The 22,648-nt window shown below is 45.0% G+C and overlaps 1 protein-coding gene across 3 annotated transcripts in view; it reads left to right on the top strand.

The window, feature by feature from the left end:
• Positions 1-493: 493 nt before the first annotated feature.
• Positions 494-22,648, top strand: part of LOC142104172 (uncharacterized) — an 87,438-nt gene continuing 65,283 nt past the window's right edge. For all 3 annotated transcript variants that reach the window (XM_075188691.1, XM_075188690.1, XM_075188692.1), the window contains exons 1-2: positions 494-614; positions 7,426-7,582. In XM_075188691.1, coding sequence (XP_075044792.1) covers positions 514-614; positions 7,426-7,582 — 258 coding nt within the window. In that variant the 5' untranslated portion in view covers positions 494-513. The remainder of the gene's footprint in view (positions 615-7,425; positions 7,583-22,648) is intronic.

Below are 22,648 nucleotides of genomic sequence, written 5' to 3'. Positions count from 1 at the left end.
CGTCCACCTCTAAATGAGCCCCACTGTCCGTAGGGTTGTCACCTGTTTTGGAACAAGATAACCGTAACCATAGGGCATGCATAGATGAAGTGGACTTTACAAAAGTGTATAGTAGTGTGGGATAATTGCCTGCAATTAGTCCTGAGTAACACTATTTTTACATTTTATATAAGCAAATGTAATGTACACTTGTAAGCATAGTATTTGTAATGCACAATGATGTGTTAGTGTTCTAATACCTCAACCTTATCCAAGGACGTAGGAGTAGGTGACATGCATGAGAAGATACACTTGCAATAGAGGCAGTTTCAGAATTACTACTCTACTCTCCCTTTGTGTGCTTATGTTTGACCTCTGGGTGACAGGAACAGAAGGATGGTGACAAGATTTAACAAAGTCTTTTAATCCTCCAGTAGCTGAGACAGATTCTCAAAGATTTGTTACTACACACTGCACAGTAGAAGCATCTATTAAATTACGTTGTTTTTCATTAGAGATATAATATGTGCATGAATGGCGACAGGCAGATCCTTCTCCTCATTCTTCCCAATGACCCAAACACAAATAGATCTGCAGTGCACACAAAGGGTTCTGAAGAAACAGCAGCAGAAGAGGTAAGATGATTAATTAGACCGATTGAAGAGATCACTCTGAGATGTTTCAGGTCAAGCTGCAGAACAGAAGTAATAATATAATGAGGGTCGTTTATAAAAACATTAAAACTGCACTTATAATTTTATTAAACACCATCTTGTGCTTGTTCTACTTTGTTTTTAACCTGGCACAAAAATGTTTTATTAGGGATAGATTTTGGTTGCAAGCGATACTTAACAGTTATAAATGCCTTTCTGCTGGTCCTGCTTATAAGTTTCGCCTCTTTACTACTAAGCCACATTCTTATTTGCACCAAGCAATTTTTAAAAAAAATTCTGACTCTATTCAGATTTTATCGACAATAAATACACATGTCTGTTATGGAAAATCCTGTCTGCATTTCACTTGTGCAATGCAATATATTTTATGCAATCTGCAATGACGTTTGTCTTCCTAAATAATTGTTATACACTGTTTTTGAAACCATATCTCCCTATAGATAATGCAGTACTTTCTCTAGTCAGTCTGTACACTTTGGCTAATCTCTCTAAGGTCCTTGATGCACCATAATTAACAGCGCTTTAAGTGAAAATTTAAGAGTACTTGGCACAGATTGCCTAGTATGCTGAAAACGCATGTTTTTTATAAATCACGTGAACAACACAAAAACACTGCATTCTATGCAGTGCACACAATATTCCAACACGTACTCCCTGAAGCCTTGTCAGTAATACCAGAATACAGTGGGGGAGTTGGAGCCTACTTTCAGTGATGCTGAGTAAGGCAGGTGCCTATTCCCCCACAGAGTAGAAAATATATATGTGTAGAGGCATTGGGTGGGGCCTCAGGGTAGGGTTGGGGGTGGAGGTAAGCTGGGTGTAGAGAAATGGAGCGCAGGCATAGACAAAAAGCATTGATATATGACATGACATTCTGAATCTGATATGGAGTAATCCACTTTTCTGGAGTTATTGTTTTCTTTTATCTCCTCCTTCAGTTTGTCAAGCTGCTTTTCCAATAGTTGAATTAAGTGAATGACTTGGCTCAAGCTAGCAGAGTCTGCGCTCACTTTACATGTCACAACTTCAAATGGTTTCAGCACCTTGCACAGCACAGAAAGAATTCCCCACTGTGCAAGAGTGAAATACATCCCCCCTCCTTTCCCAATGTTATGGCTTGTGCAATATGCTTGGATGGCTTTGCGCTGTTCCTCCATCCTCTGCATCCAGAAAAATTGTTTTTTTCAAAGAGGGGAATATCTGACACCCCAAGCACTTGTAGTGCAAATTCAGAAATTTATAGTGCTGGTATATAGTATTTTCAACACCAGAAAATGGCTTTTTAAATAACTGGGGAATATCTGACACCCCAAACACTTGTAGTGCAAATTCAGAATAATATAGTGCTGGTATCTAATAATTTTAGCACCAGAAAATAGATTTTTTGGAACAGGGCAATATATCACACCCCAAGCACTTGTAGTGCAAATTCCAAAATATATGCTGCTGGTACATTACTATTTCTGCAGGCAGAAAATAGTTTCTTGAGGAGGGAATATGACACCCCAAACAGTTGGTAATGTTTGCAAAAATGCCTCCTCTATCCTCCTCTCTTCCTGCTGTAATAACTGCTGTAATAAGTGCTCTCTCCCTGCTCTAATGCTGCGACCTAACCCTTCTCTCTCCCTCTGTCAAATGGCACTAGATTGCTGTGGAGGCGGATATTTATGCATTTGAAACATCGCGAGAACCAAGCTCCTGAGATCCGACGACGTCATGATGACGTTTTGCCTCGATTTGAAATCCGAATAGGCGGGAAAGTACTGAGCCTGCTCAGCTCGGTACTCGGATACCTAAAGTTCGGGCGGGTTCGTTTCTCGGGGAACCGAGCCCGCCCATCTCTAATCCTGAATGTCGATCTACTAACACCACCTACATTCGCAACTTTCCCATACTTCATCCTCATTATACTTCACAGAGCATCATTCAAATACGTGGGCTCATACCTATTTAATAACTATAGTAATGTACCCAAACTAGAATCTAAAGCTAAAATGATTTTATTTTGACCTGGCCTTGCATTTCCCAGCAGGATGATAGGTAGTGTAACTTCCCCCTTGTCGAACGACTTTTTGGGGTATATTTACTAAACTGCGGGTTTGAAAAAGTGTAGATGTTGCCTATAGCAACCAATCAGATTCTAGATTTCATTATGTAGAATGCACTAAATAAATGTTAGCTAGAATCTGATTGGTTGCTATAGGCAACATCTCCACTTTTTCAAACCCACAGTTTAGTAAGTAGACCCCTTTGTCTTTCTTAGACCTGAATAAATCACCTTATTCTTACCTAGAGCTGAGAGGTTTGTGTATTTTCTATTAAGTTAATTTGAATGGCTTAATATGCTTATTTAAAGCGATATGCAGTTAATTTATATACTGCATAGCAGTTGCTGAAATCCATTTGCAAAGATCAGAGTTGAAAAACTCACTTCCTACATTGCATTGCTCTGTCAGATGAACATTAGTCATATCATTGGAATGTTTATTCATAACAACTAGAGATGTTCACTGCCCCTCATGTTCTGGTTTTGGTTTTGGATCTGGATTAACTTCGTGTTTTGGTTTTGGCAACCTCACAGGTCACAATATTATTTTCATACACTTTCAAACAAAGACTGCAGTGACCTGGCTGCATGCTAAGCGACAGAGCAATGACTCAAACACACGGCAGTTTCTAGAACATCTAGGCAACATTGCCACACAGCAGTGGCAGTAAGAAAAGTGGTGCAAGATGGAATTGTCCTTGGATCATGAAATCAGTTATGGTTCATTTGATCGCTCCACCTGTTCCTTGGATAACTGTGGTAATTCTACAGCTAACACATGGCGACGAGCGCTGACCCCCCTCCCCCCGGAATGCGTGCTTTTATCAGACACACACCAATCCAGGGTGCCAGACAATGCACTAAAAAGAGCCATTGTAAATCCCAGCAAAAAGCAAGTTCATCAGTGAGCGTCGAATCAGCCCCAATTCCCACAAAAATTATAATATAGTTAGGTACGTTTGACGTAAAGTGCAGATTACAAACACTTTGTGCAATACTGATGGAACAGCAGCAAGGAGGAAGGTAATACATATACACGTCTATTTAGACATCCATGCTTACATTACTGTGGCTTTACAAATGCTACAAATGGCTAGACAACTGTTGTCAGGATTTGAGTAAAAATAATTCCAAACATAAGAGGTGGATTTTTTGGTCTTATGCCCATGCATGACAATAGCTTTCTTCTTATCACGTGCAAGAACTGCTTCCACTGGTGCATAACTTACACAAACAACATCATCCTCATCAACATCCTCATTAGTGCCCTCATCAGCTACACAAATATCCCCCTCATCCTGTTGCAATTAGAAAGTGGGTTCCTCAATTTGTGTATCACCGGCTACACTGCAGAAATGCTGAAAGGGGCCTTCTTTATGGGTACACTATCAGATAAGTCAGGATTACACATAGCACTCGTTGATAGACTCTCCTCAGGGATTTGTGTCATTTCTGAATCTGAACATACATTTTCCCCTACTGCCTTACTGTTTTCTTCCAGCTCGACTGTTACACATAAAAGTATTTGGACACCACTTTTGGCGTCCGAATGACAAGGTCTTGCTTGGTCATAACTGACCTCACAAGAAGATACCTCAGTGACAGTTGCAGAACAAGCGCTCATAGTGAAAGGTGAAGGCCTCATTCTTTCCTTGCCACTGCATGTGTAGATTGGCGTGTTGGCAATTTTATTTTTTTCTGATCATAACTGTGCCTGGATTACAGGTCATTTTTTCTTGACCAAGGTAAAAAGTGTTTTTTTTACATTTTTGTTTCCCTTAATTAAAAACATTATGCATTTTTACATAGGGTTTAGCAGATGACGTAAAGGGATTCTATCATCATGACTGGTACCAGCAGCTGAGTGGTGCTCCTGGTCTTCTGTGTACTGCTGTGAATTCATTTTGATAACACAGTACAATATGACTGCAGATTAACAACAACACTGCCAGCCCTATTATTTCTGTTTCAGAAATGACAATTAGCAATGGAGCAATGGAGCTCTCCTCTTTGTGTTTTGCCTATTTAATACAGTACAAAGTGACTGCAGATTTAGAAGACCAAGCCTGCCGGGCTCAGGGAATCGAGCCTGAGCAGCTCTAATTATTACAAGTTAGACTCTAAAATTTGATCTGGCTATAGCACTTCATGTGTTCTGATTGATAAATAAAATGAATAGTCTCAAAAGTCAAATGTAGTGAGAGACATTTCTGAAAACTGGTGCACAGCAAAATAGTTTTTGCACCTAAGGAGGGGAATTCAATTAGCAGTGAATTGTCTCATGGTCGTTTCAGAGACACTTCACGGCAGAGACTCGGAATGCTAAGTTTGGGTGTGTTCGGTTCTCGGGGAACAGAGCTTGAGCATATCTAATAACAACAAAATGGCCATCATTTCCAATACATTTTTTTTTTTAAAAAAAAAACATGTGCTTATGTACATAGAAAAGGGGCCTCTGTTTCCTAATTTGGTAGATTGGATCTGTGTACCATATTTCATGATTCAGAGCATAAAAAGATTTTATGTGTCTACTTGTTTGATGGCGTTATTCTGCATCCAAGGTTTCACTATTTTTTTAAATGTTCTATGTATAATTTCTACGACAGTAATGAATTAGGAGGGTGTGATGTACTATTTACAATTTATTGGATGGTATAACTGCAAATCAAAAAACATCACTTTATTTGGGAATGAGGTCAGTTTGGAGGGAATGTGAGTGTGGTCAAGTAAATGTACTCTCATAATTAGGGTATTGAGGGGCCTATTTATTTTTATTGGGCAGTGGGCAGCGGTACTTAAGGATCTGTATCGCTGCCATAATGCTGCTACGCAAGAATATTTACCTGCCTTGAGTACATTAAAACACCAGGGAGATTATTTATGTGTGGGAAAAGTTTTCCAAAGTGTGTTTTTCATCTGTAGAAAAATATAGTAAGGGTCCCTGAGGTTATGAATGGAGAGAGAGGGCAGGTTCCATTCTTCAGGCCCATTTCAGATCTTCTGGGCTTCCAGCCTAAGTGCAGGGCTGCCAAGAGGAATTCAGGGCCCAGGTACAACAACTTGATGTGGCCACCCTTATAATTGAGCATTGAAAAAAAGTGTGGTGGCGCAAAAGTGGTAGTGGGTGTGTTCATACCAATTGGGGTGCGGCTATGCATCATTGGCGCGTGGGTAGCCGGTGAAAAGCACTAGGTCACCCTTCTACAGAAAAAACCTGCATTGTTGTGTACACCTTTGGCACAAGGGTACAGTGCCCGCTCGCCGGAGCGTGACATATGTCCCAGCACTCCTGATTTTCAGGACATCTAGCACCATAGTGTAGTATATAAAGAATGCAGTGTGTACATAAAGAGTTCACAGTCTTGGCCTGCACCTTACATTGGCCAGAACACTCACCAAAAATTGGGATTGTACCACTAGAATCACAACATTTCGCAGACTGTCCTGCTCCCTCCCACCTGTTCTTGTCACTTTCACCACTTGTAGCTGCAGGTTTATTTAGTTGCGGCTTGTCTGGATCCTGGAATGCTGGGGGCCCTATGTGGAAAAAAAATGGGTACATATAGAAAATTCCAATCAGCCCCGGCGTTAAATCAATAGCACCCACGATTAAAATAATAAGTATTAATACGTCACGCCCGACATTCAGTGCAAACAGAGCAGAGAGGAGGGAAGAGGGACGCCGGTGCCGCGATAACGTGAGTATTTTTTTCCCCAGTACCCTGCTTCCCCACCAATGAAAGGGGCAGAGCCACCACCAGCCTGACTGGAAAAAAAACATTTTTTTTCTGATTTGTACCGAAAACAATGGACTTGTGTGAGTTTTCTGTTGCTGTTCACTACCATCTGCCCCAGGAGATGGCACCTGTTCCCCTAACGCAGTTATAATTGGAAAAGTTAAGTAATGCCATTCTGAGATGTTTTAGTGCTAGCAGTGAAACGCAAAGATTAATGAATATATTCAGCACACCGTTCCCATAGAGGTCTATGGAGACAGTGCTATACAGCTGCAGATTGGGAAAAAGCATTGAAAAAAGCCTTTTGCAGTACTTGTTGCTGGATTTTAGGCTTTTACAGCTTCCTAAGTAGACCCCTTAGTTGTAGGAAGCTCATTATATATAAGTATTTGTCTAGTAAGGTTGCAATTGTAATTAATGTAAATGTGTATAGTGTCAACATAACGCATACAGGTGGATAGAAAAATATGCACACATCACATCCTACCTCTAAGGGTTTAGAAGTATAAGGACATGTGAAAAACTTTGGGGCAATGCTGAAATGCCATTAGGTTCTGCTCTCTCTTTGATCTTCCCTGCTTTATCTTCCCATTCCCTGACGCACAATATATAACTGCAGCATTGGGACTGCTTAGCAGGCAATTTGCTGATCACTACTGTAAGCAGTCAACAGATACAGGGTTTCGAGGCAGGGACGGCTTTAATAAGAAACCTACCTGTAGTATCAATTAAGATGCCGTCTAAGACAAGGTACTCACTGTTCTTTATGGACATGTGACTCTAGATATGTAGTGAACTCTTGTGACCAGAACTCTCACTAAAAGATTGTTTATTCTGTATTTACAATATTTCCTACAGTGCTGTGCAATAGGTTAGTGTTATGTAAATAACTACAAAGAGGGTTCCAGATTGAAATTGTTAATGGTGTCTGAATTTATATACAAACGTGAGTCTTTACATATTCCTCTGTGCGTGTGGTATTCTGCAGGGAGAAAGAAGAGCAGCTCTGCAATCAGCTGGAAGTTATCTGTCAGAGACAACATGATGCACATAAAAGGAATCGGGACTTATTGAAGGATTTTCAGAAGATTGAAGAAGATCTGGCTCTTTTAGCTGCAAGGACTGATAATTTCAGGAGGAATCAGGTTAATGTTATTGTTTAATGTAATACCTCCCCAGACATCTCCCCATTGTGCTTTTTATTCAAACAAATACCTAAACATTTGAAACACATAGCAAACTTACATTATATAGAAAAAAGTTTAATAATCTTATGTACACAAAATATGCAATGAACTCCACATTTTTCAAATACTAATTAACATGCACTATGGAACATGTAATACTGAACCCATTTCTTCTTATCTAGCAAAACTGCTGATATCCCATGTCTGGATCACAATGTAACTGTGCCATGGGATATCTCGCTCCTTACCCTTTAAATATTTAAATGGTCTCTGAAAACCACCTTTTTACTAGAGCATACCCTACTGCTACCTATACTACTCACCAGGGGTGGATTGAGAATTTAAAGTGGCCCTGGAAAAATTCTTGAAGTTGCCTCATGTGGGTGGGACCAAATCAACTGTAGGTGGGGCCAACACAAAAGTAGGCAGGGTTTAGAACTACTAGAATTTGGTTGTAGTAACATTCAGGAAAACCTAGATGTGATGACATAAGACACAGTGGCTCATTTCTAAAGCAATGCAGGGAAAAAGCTGCTAGTACTGTGTTATAAAAATACATAAATCCTTTTGCATTATCTGCGACAGGTTTAACTATTGCAAAATATAGAGCAGCATATGAGCACCTCACCGCACTGTTGCATCTTCCCTTGATGTTATGAGATGCAAACTACCAGACAAACTTCTCTCTTTAATATATAATAATGTGTACTGTGTGTTTTAAAAAGTGCATTAGAAATAAACCTTATAATAAATGGCTATCCAGTGCAATCACCACAAAGGTGAAATGCTTCAAGCATTTGCAAGAACACACTTCTTTTTTTAACAATTGTGTATGAGCCCTAAATGTACCCAGTGATTGGTGGTGGTTTGAATTAATAATAGTGCAGGGAAGGATGGCAGACAATGGCATAAGTGAAGGGCAGAGCTATTCCAAGGCCTTGCTGGTGATATAGTAAGTGCAAAGGAGGAAGGATTAATTATATTGTCTGTGCAATGGTAGAGGGCAGGTAATGGAATCAAATCAAGAAGCAATAAAATATCACCAGAGCTGTAATAAGGGTCTGGGGGGCCTGGGGCACTTAAGACAGGGGGTTATTTTAGATACATTTTAGACAAATACACAGGCAAAACTGTGTGCACTACTGTTAGGTACACACAGCTCTGCTGTCACGAGCAGTGCAGTATGAAGCGGGACATACCTCCCAACTGTCCTTGTTGCCGGACCAGATCCTGATTAAACGAGACACTCAAGACGCCCAAATTCAGGGCTGCCTCAGATGAAATTTAGAAAACTCAAACCAGTCCTGGCATTAAATCAAAATAGCACCCACATTTAATAATTAGGCCTCCCTACAGCCCCAACATTAACATAATAGTACTCACATTTGATAAATAGATAGATTTCCCTCCAACCAGCCCTGACATTACATTAATATACATATTTAATAAATAGACCTATTTCGCTCCAATCAACCCTAGCATTAAAGTAATAGTTGTCAGTAGTCGCGGCGGCCGCGGGCACCGCCGCGACTCTCACCTCTCTCCTCCGGACGTCCCGGCCGTCGATATGGTGACAGGGACGTCACTTCCGGATTTGACCTGACCGTTGCCAGGGCAACGGTCGGGCGCCAACAGGGATGGCGCTGTGTCCCGGCAGCTGGGGACAGCCGGGTGCATGCGCGGGAGCGCTCTCAAGCATGCGGGCTAATTACTTGTCTATATCTGAACTGGTCATATGATTCAAAGCTGGGCTCTGATTGGTTGATGCTAGTATTTAGGGCAGTGAGGTCTGCAGCCTCACTGCCGGTTATAGCGTTCTGTCCTCAGTTCTGCTGCCTGCCTGTTCTCTCCCTGCTTGGTTATTGTTACCTTTGATTGACTACCCGTGTATGACCTTTGCTTGTTCCTGGACCATTGAACCTTCGCTTCTGACCCTGACCATTTGCTTAAATTCCGGATTTTGCTCCTTTGCTTCTGCACCTGACCTTTCGCTTGTCCCTGGATTTCGTACGTGTGCTTGTGACCTTTGACCTTGGATCACCTCCTCACTACTGTCTGCCAATCACTCCACTCCTGGGTTCTCCTTTAAGTCAGTATACGTTACTCGACCCTCGGTCGGCCCGCAGCCAAGTCTGTCCCCACCACTAGGGGCTCCAGCGAACACCGGGCCTTCAGAGTAGTCCCTGAGTTTCATTGTACTGGCTTGGGAGTTCCTAACATTATAACCGGCCAAGGAAGATTGGTATTATACGGCCATGGACAACGATGAACCGAACCTGTCTCCAGCCTAGATCCTGGCGAATCAGATACAGGCGATTTCCCAAGTTGTGCAGAATTTATCCCAGCGCTTGGCAGTCCAAGAGGGGGCTTCCAGAGACCTGCAGCTTCAGCAAGTCCCCGCTGGTGACATACCAGAGCCTAAAATCAACTTGCCTGACCGATTCTCTGGAAGCAGGTCAGCCTTCCGTAATTTTAAAGAGAGCTGCAAGTTGTACTTCCGCCTGAAACCACGCTCCTCAGGTTCTGAACAACAAAGGGTAGGAATCATTATCTCCTTACTCCAGGGCGACCCTCAGTCTTGGGCCTTCTCCTTGCCTTCAACAAGCCCAGCCTTGCAGTCCGTGGATGCTTTTTTCCAAGCTCTGGGGTTACTGTACAATGACCCAGACAGGGTGGCCTCAGCTGAGTCTCATCTCCGAGCGTTGAGGCAAGGACGTCGCTCCGCGGAAGAATATTGTGCGGAATTCCGGCATTGGTCCACCGATAGTGCCTGGAACGATCCAGCACTGCAAAGCCAATTTCGCTTAGGACTTACCGAGCAAATTAAGGATTCCTTAGTCCAGTATCCGGTATCCGACTCACTGGAGGAGTTGATGCAACTCGTCATAAAAATTGATCGTCGGATCAGAGAAAGGAAGACTGAACGGGAGTCCTCTGTTCCTATGGACTTATTCTCTAGCTCCGGTACCACTTTGTCCGATTCCTCTGAACCCATGCAGTTGGGCGCTTACCGCTTGCCTCCGGAGGAATGCTCCAGAAGACGCTCACTAGGCCTGTGTATGTATTGTGGTCAACCTGGCCACTTAGTACATTCTTGTCCCAATAAACCGGCAAACTCCAAAGCCTAAGTGCAGGTGAAGAAGTGCGCTTAGGTCTTCAGATTATCTCTTCAGAAAATTCTTTATTAGTCCCTGGACGTCTAGCTTTCCGTGGAAAATCCATGGATCTGACAGCTTTTCTTGATAGTGGTGTGGCCGGTAATTTCCTGGATATACATTTGGCTCAGACGCTTGATATTCCGCATATCAAGCTAGGATCAAGCATCACCACATGTGGTTTGGATGGTAACCCCTTGCCTGGGGGAAGGATTCTCACTAGGACTCCAATGGTTCGGTTGTCTGTAGGAGTCCTCCATACGGAGGAACTCTCCTTCTACCTTATTACCTGTCCCTCTGCTCCTTTGATACTGGGGTATCCCTGGCTTCGCAGTCATAATCCCCTTTTTGACTGGAAAAGTGGAGAGATTATCCATTGGAGTTCCGAGTGTTCTACGTCTTGCTTGACCTTGCCGCTTAGAATCCTACGGCCTAGTCCAGACTTGTTGCCGGTACCCTACCAGGACTTCAGTGATGTGTTCTGCAAAAAGAAAGCGGATTCACTTCCACCACACCGAGAATATGACTGCGCAATTGATTTAGTACCAGGTTCCAAGCTGCCCAAAGGGCGTTTATACTCCTTGTCCATTCCGGAAACTCAGGCCATGGAGCTATACGTAGAGGAAAACCTGAAGAAAGGATTCATTCGTCTTTCTAAATCTCCCGTAGGCGCAGGTTGCTTTTTCGTGTCAAAAAAAGATGGCAGTCTTAGACCTTGCATTGATTTCCGTGGACTGAACAACATCACAATTAAGAATATGTATCCGTTACCCTTGATTTCTGTTCTGTTTGATCAATTAAAATCAGCCACTATATGTCACGGGCACTAGGAGTCTTTACCCAGGGATCACCAGGTGATAGGCTTACCAGAGCAGTATAGGTGGTAATATGGTACTCTGGTAGCAGGGTGATCACGGAACAGGAAATAGCAGATGATGAGATGCTCAGGAAAGTCTATGACTAGCAGCACTGGCAATATGGAAGTAGTAATACACGAGGAACTGTATGGACAAAGGACACGTGAAGGTAGTCAGTGGTCTGCGGTAGCAAGTTGTACCACTGCTATAGTGAGGAGGAATGTCCAACAGAAACGAGGAGGTGATGAGAGTCAGCGGTCTGCGGATAGCAAGTTGTACCGCTGTCTGAGTGAAGGAATGGAATCCAAGTGGAGGTATCCGGGGAGTCAGTGGTCTGCGTTAGCAAGTTGTACCACTGCTATGTGAGAGGATACTGGAACAGGTGAAACTGTAAACAGGAGTCAGTGGTCTGCCACTAGCAAGTTGTACCACTGAATGTATATGTGAGGAGGTGCACGGGGAGAGACTGCAACACAATATATACACGGGCACCTTGACTTGGATCCACAGTAATATGCACAATATATACACGGGCACCTTGACTTTGATCCACAGTAATATGCACAATATAAATGTATAAATGACTGAACAACACTGCCAATATAGAAAGTCTCTTGAAGTAATCCAGCATGAGATAACACAGTCAATGATGGCAATAGAGTCAGCAGATAGTACACTCCAGAGGAGAACCAACACAGTCAATGATGGCAATAGACTCAGCGGATAGTACACTCCAGAGGAGAACCAACACAGTCCAGCAAGGTATGCAATACACAGCACAGTCAATGGGAAGTATGCATACCGTGGTTCAGGAGAAGGCAGTCAGACAGGAGTGCAGAGATACCTGAAGGGCAGGAGGCCGGCAGAATCCAAAGTCCCTGGATGGGTGAAGCGGTGGTCTAGCAGGTGCAGCGCACAGGTAGGTAGACCAGCAGGGAACACAGGAAGGCGTGGAGAGCGGATCAGCAGTAGATGGATGAGTAGCGCTGAGAAGTAACAGCAGCGGGTCTCTGCGGGAACACGGAGGTAGCCAATAGCAACCAGCAGGTGCAGTAACGATGGGACACCGGAGCAGAGTTGAACTGGAACAGTTGGTCACGGAGAGTAGCGGGTAGCAATAGTGGCAGCAGACTCAAGGAAACATGGGAGAGTTGACAAGGGCTGAAGACTGAAGCGCACAGAGGCAGCGGATAGGAATCAGCTAAACAGTCACGATGAAACACAGACGGGTTGCAGGTTGAAGACTGTAGTGCACGGAGGCAGCGGATAGGAATCAGCTAGCAGTCACGATGATGAAACACAGACGAGTTGCAGGTTGAAGACTGTAGTGCACGGAGGCAGCGGATAGGAATCAGCCAAACAGTCACGATGATGAAACACAGACGAGTTGCAGGTTGAAGCCTGTAGTGCACGGAGGCAGCGGATAGGAATCAGCTGGCAGTCACAATCATGAACAGGTGAGTGGATGTGAATGAAAGACTGTAGTGCACGGAGGCAGCGGATAGGCATCAGCTAACAGTCCCAATGATACATGGTAGAGTTGAAGTGATTAGAAGACTGTAGTGCACGGAGGCAGCGGATAGGAATCAGCTCACAGTCACGATGATACAGTAGATGGTAGAAGTGGTATGGGAACCACAGTAGTAGAAGTGGTTTGGAAACCACAGAGGTAGAAGTGGTTTGGAAACCACAGGAATCAGCTGGGCTGAATAAACGAGGAAACACAGGAACACCTTCAGAGACTCATGGGGAATGAGACTCCAAGATCAGGCAACGTGGTGTTGACCACAGGTGCTTAATATAGGGAGGTTGCCTGATCTGCCAATTTAGTTAAAGGAACATACACTGGAGGTATGGAAAGGGCTGCGCATGCGCAGTCCCTCAGGATGGAGGATGGCCACGGTTCCTAAATGTCCGGGAAGAAGCACTCACAGTCCGGTGAGTGACAGTACCCCCCCTTTTAAAGGTGGGCACAGAACGCCTGGAACCGGGCTTGTCCGGATTTTTGGAATAAAACTTCTTCAGAAGGGCAGGAGCATTAAGATCTTCAGCTTTGATCCATGAACGCTCTTCAGGACCAAAGCCCTTCCAATGAACGAGGAAACGGAGGACTCCTCGCGAAATTTTTGCATCCAATACCTCAGTAATCTCGAAATCCTCCTCCTGATGAACTTGAACTGGCTGCGGTGCTGAGGGAGGAGTCGAGAAACGGTTGATGATGAGAGGTTTGAGCAAGGACACATGGAAGGCATTGGAGATCCGAAGATTCTTAGGAAGAAGAAGTTTAACACATACTGGATTGATAACTTGAATGATAATATATGGACCAATAAAACGAGGGGCGAATTTCATAGATGGAACCTTCAAACGAATATTTTTGGTAGATAACCAGACACGATCTCCAATTTTTAGTGGTGGAATAGCCCGCCTCTTCTTATCTGCGAAAGACTTATATTTGTTAGATGTCTTCTTTAAACAGGTTTTGACCTGAGACCAGATATTTTTGAAGGTCTGACAAGCAGTCTCCACAGCAGGAACTTGGGTGGGCGGGAGGGCAGGAAATTCCGGAAAAGACGGATGGTGACCGTAGACCACAAAGAATGGAGTTTTGGATGATGACTCATGGTACATGTTGTTATGGGCGAATTCAGCCCAAGGGAGCAATTCTACCCAGTTGTCTTGGTTGGCTGAAGAGAACATCCTAATAAAGGTCTCAAGATCTTGATTGACTCGTTCCGTTTGTCCGTTAGATTGCGGATGGTAAGAAGATGAGAGTGCTAATCGTATGCCCAAGGTTTTACAAAGGGCCCGCCAGAATCTGGAAACGAATTGTACTCCTCTATCCGACACAATCTCAGACGGACATCCATGGATGCGGAAGATTTCTTTAATGAAATGTTCAGCCAGAGTAGACGAGGAAGGTAAACCGGACAGAGGGACGAAATGGGCCATCTTCGAAAATCTGTCTACCACTACCCAAATAGTATTGTGATTCTTACTTGGTGGCAAATCAGTAACGAAATCCATACTAATATGGGTCCAAGGCTTGGACGGAATGGGTAGTGGTCGCAGCAACCCTGCTGGAGTTCTGCGGGAGGATTTGAACTGAGAACATAAATCACAGGAAGCAACAAACTCTTTGACGTCTCTCCTCATTGAAGGCCACCAGTAACTACGAGAGAGAATCTCAAAGGTCTTGTGTTCACCGGCGTGTCCAGAAAAACGAGAGGCATGGAACCACGAAAGGATTTTCCTCCTCAGAGTAGGAGGCACAAGGGTCTTCCCAAATGGTAGCATTTTGGTGGATGAAGCAGCCAGAGAAATACATTTGGGGTCTAGAATAGCATGGTTGGGAACCTCTTCTACATCAGAGGACGTCACAAAAGCTCGAGATAGAGCGTCAGCTTTCTTGTTCTTAGCGGCTGGTTTGAAGGTTATAATTAATTCAAAACGGGAAAAGAAAAGAGACCATCTTGCTTGACGAGGGTTCAAGCATTGAGCAGATTGCAAATATGGCAAGTTCTTATGATCCGTGAAGATCGTCACCGGATGGCAAGCTCCTTCCAACAAGTATCTCCATTCCTCTAATGCAGCTTTGATGGCCAGCAACTCCTTGTCCCCGATAGTATAATTTTTCTCTGCGGGCAGAAGACCCCGAGAGTAGAAGGCACAAGGATGTAATTTTTGTTGCTCCGAGCGTTGGGAGAGAATAGCTCCTAAGCCCACATTAGAGGCATCTACTTCTAGGAAGAAGGGGAGTGTCACATCAGGCTGTCGCAGAATGGGAGCAGACGAGAAGGACTCTTTGAGGATTTGAAAGGCTTGGAGAGCCTCAGATGACCATTGCTTAGTATTAGCCCCTTTCCGAGTTAGGGCCACAATGGGAGATGCAATGGATGAAAAGTCTTGAATGAAGCGTCTATAGTAATTGGCAAAACCTAAAAAACGCTGGATGGCACGAAGAGTAGTTGGCTGAGGCCAATGTAGTACAGCATTTACTTTGTCTGGATCCATCTTCAGGCCAACTCCGGAAACTATATACCCCAAGAATGGAATCTGGGGTAACTCGAATGAACATTTCTCCAATTTACAGAACAACGAGTTTTTCCGTAGTCTGGAGAGGACCTCTGCCACATGTTGGTGATGAGAAGGCAGGTCCTGTGAGAAGATCAATATGTCGTCCAGGTAGACAACGACACATACATATAATAAGTCCCGAAAGATCTCATTGATGAAACCCTGGAAAACCGCGGGGGCATTACACAGCCCGAAGGGCATTACTAAATATTCGTAATGCCCATCTCTGGTGTTAAACGCGGTCTTCCATTCGTCACCGGAACGGATTCTAATTAAATTGTAGGCACCACGAAGATCCAACTTAGTAAATAACCGAGCTCCCTTGATGCGATCAAATAGCTCAGTGATCAGCGGAATGGGATACCGATTCTTGATAGTAATGGCGTTGAGTCCACGAAAATCTATACAAGGGCGTAATGATCCATCCTTCTTTTTGACGAAGAAGAACCCAGCTCCAGCGGGAGAGGTGGAAGGACGAATGAACCCACGCTGGAGATTCTCCTGTATGTACTCAGATGTGGCTTGAGTTTCAGGTAACGAGAGAGGATAGACCCGACCCCTGGGAGGAGTCTTGCCAGGTAGAAGGTCGATCGGACAATCCCAAGAACGATGAGGAGGAAGACGTTCAGACTGAGCTTTATCAAACACATCGGCATATGAAGCATACTGAGGAGGGAGTCCCGGGGAGGAAGATGAGATGGAAGATTGCTGTACTTTAAGAGGAATAACTTGAGAGAGGCAACGATGGTGACATTCAGACCCCCAAGACGTAACTTGAGGGGTGCGCCAGTCAATCTGGGGAGAGTGACACTGAAGCCATGGAAGGCCTAAGACAATCGGACTTGTCGTAACTGGAAGAATTAAAAACGAAATTTCTTCATGGTGTAGTACACCAATCTGAAGGGTTACTGGAGACGTACTCTGGGTGATGAGACCATTGATGAGGCGTGATCCATCTATAGCCGTCACAGTAATGGGTGTTTTTAAAGTGATCACTGGTAGGGACCATTGATTCACTAGTGATTTAGAAATGAAATTTCCTGCTGCTCCGGAATCAATCAATGCCTGTGACTCAAAGGATTTGGTAGCAAAGGAAATCGTAACATCGAAAGCGCAGACTTTAGATTTCATAGACAATGGAGAGGACTCCAGGGACCCTAACTTCACCTCTCCAGAACTAGTTAGGGCCTGGCATTTCCCGATCTCTTAGGGCAAGAGCTGAGCATATGCGTGGAATCAGCACAATAGATACAGAGTCTATTCTTTACTCTTCGTTTCCTCTCCTCTGAAGATAATTTGGAACGTCCTATCTCCATGGGAATCGCAGAGGATGGAGCTGGACGAAATTGAGGGTTAGAACGAAGAGGTGCTTTGACAGCCGTTGTTTTCTCAGACTCTCTTTCACGAAATCTCATATCTACACGATGGCAAAGAGAGATCAAATCTTCTAGTGACGAAGGAAGTTCTTGGGTAGTCAGTGCATCCTTAATTTTATCGGAGAGCCCCTGCCAGAAGGCGGCAACTAATGCTTCAGAGTTCCACTGAAGTTCAGAGGCTAAGATCCTAAATTGAATGACATACTGTCCTACTGTATGGGAGCCTTGTCGCAAACGAAGAATGCTGGAAGCAGCGGAGGTCACACGACCTGGTTCATCGAACACACTTCGGAACGTGGAAATGAATTTGGCACTATCTTGTAGAATTGGATCGTTTCTCTCCCACAGAGGGGAGGCCCAAGCCAGGGCTTGTCCAGAAAACAATGAGATAAGATAGGCCACTCTGGAACGATGGGTAGAAAATTTTTGAGGTTGAAGTTCAAAATGGACTGAACATTGGTTAAGGAAACCTCTACAAGTTTTGGGGTCCCCGTCATATTTTGACGGAGTAGGCAGGTGAAGCGTAGGAACTGTAGACACCTGGGATGGCACTGGGGAAACGGAGGAAAGCACAGGAGCTTCAATATTAGCTGTAACAGTCTGTCCAGATGTTCCTTGGGAGGTTAAAGATTGGTAACATTGAAGTAACAGCTGTTGGCGAGCATCCTGTTGCTCCACACGGCTGACCAGATGCTGCAGCATCTCTTTAGCGGTAGGTTCCGTATCTGGGTCTGTCATGGCCTGATCTTACTGTCACGGGCACTAGGAGTCTTTACCCAGGGATCACCAGGTGATAGGCTTACCAGAGCAGTATAGGTGGTAATATGGTACTCTGGTAGCAGGGTGATCACGGAACAGGAAATAGCAGATGATGAGATGCTCAGGAAAGTCTATGACTAGCAGCACTGGCAATATGGAAGTAGTAATACACGAGGAACTGTATGGACAAAGGACACGTGAAGGTAGTCAGTGGTCTGCGGTAGCAAGTTGTACCACTGCTATAGTGAGGAGGAATGTCCAACAGAAACGAGGAGGTGATGAGAGTCAGCGGTCTGCGGATAGCAAGTTGTACCGCTGTCTGAGTGAAGGAATGGAATCCAAGTGGAGGTATCCGGGGAGTCAGTGGTCTGCGTTAGCAAGTTGTACCACTGCTATGTGAGAGGATACTGGAACAGGTGAAACTGTAAACAGGAGTCAGTGGTCTGCCACTAGCAAGTTGTACCACTGAATGTATATGTGAGGAGGTGCACGGGGAGAGACTGCAACACAATATATACACGGGCACCTTGACTTGGATCCACAGTAATATGCACAATATATACACGGGCACCTTGACTTTGATCCACAGTAATATGCACAATATAAATGTGTAAATGACTGAACAACACTGCCAATATAGAAAGTCTCTTGAAGTAATCCAGCATGAGATAACACAGTCAATGATGGCAATAGAGTCAGCAGATAGTACACTCCAGAGGAGAACCAACACAGTCAATGATGGCAATAGACTCAGCGGATAGTACACTCCAGAGGAGAACCAACACAGTCCAGCAAGGTATGCAATACACAGCACAGTCAATGGGAAGTATGCATACCGTGGTTCAGGAGAAGGCAGTCAGACAGGAGTGCAGAGATACCTGAAGGGCAGGAGGCCGGCAGAATCCAAAGTCCCTGGATGGGTGAAGCGGTGGTCTAGCAGGTGCAGTGCACAGGTAGGTAGACCAGCAGGGAACACAGGAAGGCGTGGAGAGCGGATCAGCAGTAGATGGATGAGTAGCGCTGAGAAGTAACAGCAGCGGGTCTCTGCGGGAACACGGAGGTAGCCAATAGCAACCAGCAGGTGCAGTAACGATGGGACACCGGAGCAGAGTTGAACTGGAACAGTTGGTCACGGAGAGTAGCGGGTAGCAATAGTGGCAGCAGACTCAAGGAAACACGGGAGAGTTGACAAGGGCTGAAGACTGAAGCGCACAGAGGCAGCGGATAGGAATCAGCTAAACAGTCACGATGAAACACAGACGGGTTGCAGGTTGAAGACTGTAGTGCACGGAGGCAGCGGATAGGAATCAGCTAGCAGTCACGATGATGAAACACAGACGAGTTGCAGGTTGAAGACTGTAGTGCACGGAGGCAGCGGATAGGAATCAGCCAAACAGTCACGATGATGAAACACAGACGAGTTGCAGGTTGAAGCCTGTAGTGCACGGAGGCAGCGGATAGGAATCAGCTGGCAGTCACAATCATGAACAGGTGAGTGGATGTGAATGAAAGACTGTAGTGCACGGAGGCAGCGGATAGGCATCAGCTAACAGTCCCAATGATACATGGTAGAGTTGAAGTGATTAGAAGACTGTAGTGCACGGAGGCAGCGGATAGGAATCAGCTCACAGTCACGATGATACAGTAGATGGTAGAAGTGGTATGGGAACCACAGTAGTAGAAGTGGTTTGGAAACCACAGAGGTAGAAGTGGTTTGGAAACCACAGGAATCAGCTGGGCTGAATAAACGAGGAAACACAGGAACACCTTCAGAGACTCATGGGGAATGAGACTCCAAGATCAGGCAACGTGGTGTTGACCACAGGTGCTTAATATAGGGAGGTTGCCTGATCTGCCAATTTAGTTAAAGGAACATACACTGGAGGTATGGAAAGGGCTGCGCATGCGCAGTCCCTCAGGATGGAGGACGGCCACGGTTCCTAAATGTCCGGGAAGAAGCACTCACAGTCCGGTGAGTGACACTATATTTTTGAAGATTGACCTCCGAAGGGCTTACAATCTTATTCGAATCAAGAAGGGGGATGAGTGGAAGACCGCCTTCAATACTCAGTCGGGACATTACGAATATCTCGTAATGCCATTCGGGATATGCAACGCTCCGGCGGTCTTCCAGGACCTGATCAACAATGTTTTACGAGAGTTCCTGGGTAAAACAGTGGTTGTTTATTTGGATGATATTTTAATCTATTCCGAGTCTTTACCTCAGCACCGTCAGCATGTTCGCCAGGTTCTACTGAAATTACGGGAACATCATCTATATGCAAAGCGGGAGAAATGCGAATTCGAGGTGTCCACAGTGTTGTTCCTGGGGTACATCATCTCCTCATCAGGATTCGCAATGGATCCTGCCAAAGTTCAGGCAATCCAGGATTGGGTCCTCCCTACTACTCTGAAGGCGATCCAGAGATTCCTTGGGTTCGCTAATTATTACCGTAGGTTTATTGACTCATTCTCCTTGTTAGTGGCTCCTATCACTGCCCTCACCCGAAAAGGAGCTAACCCAGCAAAGTGGTCTTCGGAAGCATTGGCAAGTTTCTCAGCACTCAAAGCTGCTTTCATTTCTGCTTCAGTGCTGAGACATCCTGACCCAGAACTTCCGTTCATTGTAGAGGTGGATGCTTCGGATGTCGGTGCTGGCGCCATCCTTTCACAGAAAGACCCACAAAGCAAAAAGTTACATCCTTGTGCCTTTTTCTCTAGAAAATTTCTGTCTGCCGAATGTAATTATGATGTCGGAAATCGTGAATTGTTGGCCATTAAGTTGGCATTGGAGGAATGGCGACATTGGTTAGAGGGAGCTACTCATACCATTACCATCTTCACGGACCATAAAAACCTCCAATACATCCAGACCGCTAAAACTCTGAACCCCAGGCAGGCCCGCTGGGCTTTATTCTTCACCAGATTCAGGTTCATTATTACATTCTGTCCAGGTTCTAAAAATACTAAGGTCGATCCCTTGTCCCAAAGTTTTTTGGCCCATCATCCTCAGTCTCCTGACCCATTGCCTATTGTTCCTGCAACTGCTCTTCATCTCGGACTCACCCAGGATATAGAAGCAACTATCCGACACTTCCAGAGAATCGCTCCAGTTTCCGACACCGGTCAACAAATTATTTGTCCCGGTGCACTTAAGGAAATCTGTCCTCATGGAAGGTCACAACAACTGCTCTGCTGGTTATCCGGGAATTCGTAGGACTATCGAAGTTCTTTCTCGTTGGTTTTGGTGGCCAACCTTATCAGACAATGTGGAGAATTATGTTCGGGCCTGTTCTGAGTGTGCTAGAAATAAATCTGATAGAAACCGTCCTTCTGGGCTATTGTTACCCTTGCCAGTGCCAAGCAGGCCTTGGACCCATCTGTCGATGGATTTCATTGTTGACCTACCAGTATCTTCAGGACATAATACCATCTTTGTAGTCGTGGATCGGTTTAGTAAGATGGCACATTTAATATCATTGCCCAAGTTACCTGATGCCAGAACCTTGGCCACCTTGTTTTTGACGCTCCATGGGATTCCCGAAGATATCGTCTCAGATCGAGGATCCCAGTTTATTGCCCGGTTTTGGAAAGCTTTTTGTAACTCCATCGGGATCTCTATTAGTCTGTCCTCGGCGTATCACCCCCAGTCGAATGGACAGAGAGAGAGGACTAACCAGGCTCTAGAACAGTTTCTGCGCATCTACGTGTCTAAATTCCACGACAACTGGTCCTCTCTCTTGCCCTGGGCAGAATTTGCATACAACAACTCCTGCCATTCCGCTATACATACATCCCCGTTCTTTTGCAACCTTGGGTTTCACCCGAAATCAAAACTCGTTCTCTACTAATATTCCCTGTGGGGATTTTGGAACACCAGCTTTTACTGCCAGGTTAAGGTCTGTCTGGAAAAAGGTGCACTCTGCATTAGGGCAAGCTTCCCAAAAATCTAAGGTCTTCGCTGACCGCCATCGTAGACCATGTTCATTGAAAGTGGGGGATCGGGTGTGGTTATCCACACGGAACATCAGGTTGCGGCAACCTTGCAGGAAGTTGGGGCCCAGATACATTGGACCGTTCCCAATTGAAAAAAATAATAATCCGGTGGCGTTCAGGTTAAAACTACCAACTTTCTTAAAAATACCTGCTACTTTTCATTGTTCATTTCTGAAGAGAGTCGCTGCTCCCAGCAAGTTTAATCGGCCTCTCCCTAACAGGCCTAGGCCTCTGATGGTGAACGGAGACCACGAATATATTATCGAAAGAATCCTTGACTCAAGGAAGGTTCAAGGCCAAGTTCAATTCCTCGTACATTGGAAGGGTTATGGTCCTGAGGAGCGTTCTTGGATACCACAGAGGCGCCTTTACGCTGGAAGGCTCATCAAAGAGTTTTTTAAAAAGTTTTCCACGAAACCTGGATGTCGGGGTTCCTTGACCCCTCCTCAAGGGGGGGGTACTGTCAGTAGTTGCAGCGGCCGCGGGCACCGCCGCGACTCTCACCTCTCTCCTCCGGACGTCCTGGCCGTCGCTATGGCGATCGGGACGTCACTTCCGGATTTGACCCTGGCAACGGTCGGACGCCTATAGGGGTAGTGCTGTGTCTCGGCAGCTGGGGACAGCCGGGCGCATGTGCAGGAGCGCTCTCAAGCCTGCGGGCTAATTACTTGTCTATATCTGAACTGGTCATATGATTCAAAGCTGGTCTCCGATTGGTTGATGCTAGTATTTAGGGCAGTGAGGTCTGCAGCCTCACTGCCGGTTATAGCGTTCTGTCCTCAGTTCTGCTGCCTGCTTGTTCTC

This window comes from Mixophyes fleayi, chromosome 10 (genome assembly GCF_038048845.1).
Source record: "Mixophyes fleayi isolate aMixFle1 chromosome 10, aMixFle1.hap1, whole genome shotgun sequence".
Lineage (NCBI taxonomy): Eukaryota > Metazoa > Chordata > Amphibia > Anura > Limnodynastidae > Mixophyes > Mixophyes fleayi.
The sequence above is the reverse complement of the archived record's forward strand: the minus strand, read 5'-3'. Positions and strand labels throughout refer to the sequence as shown.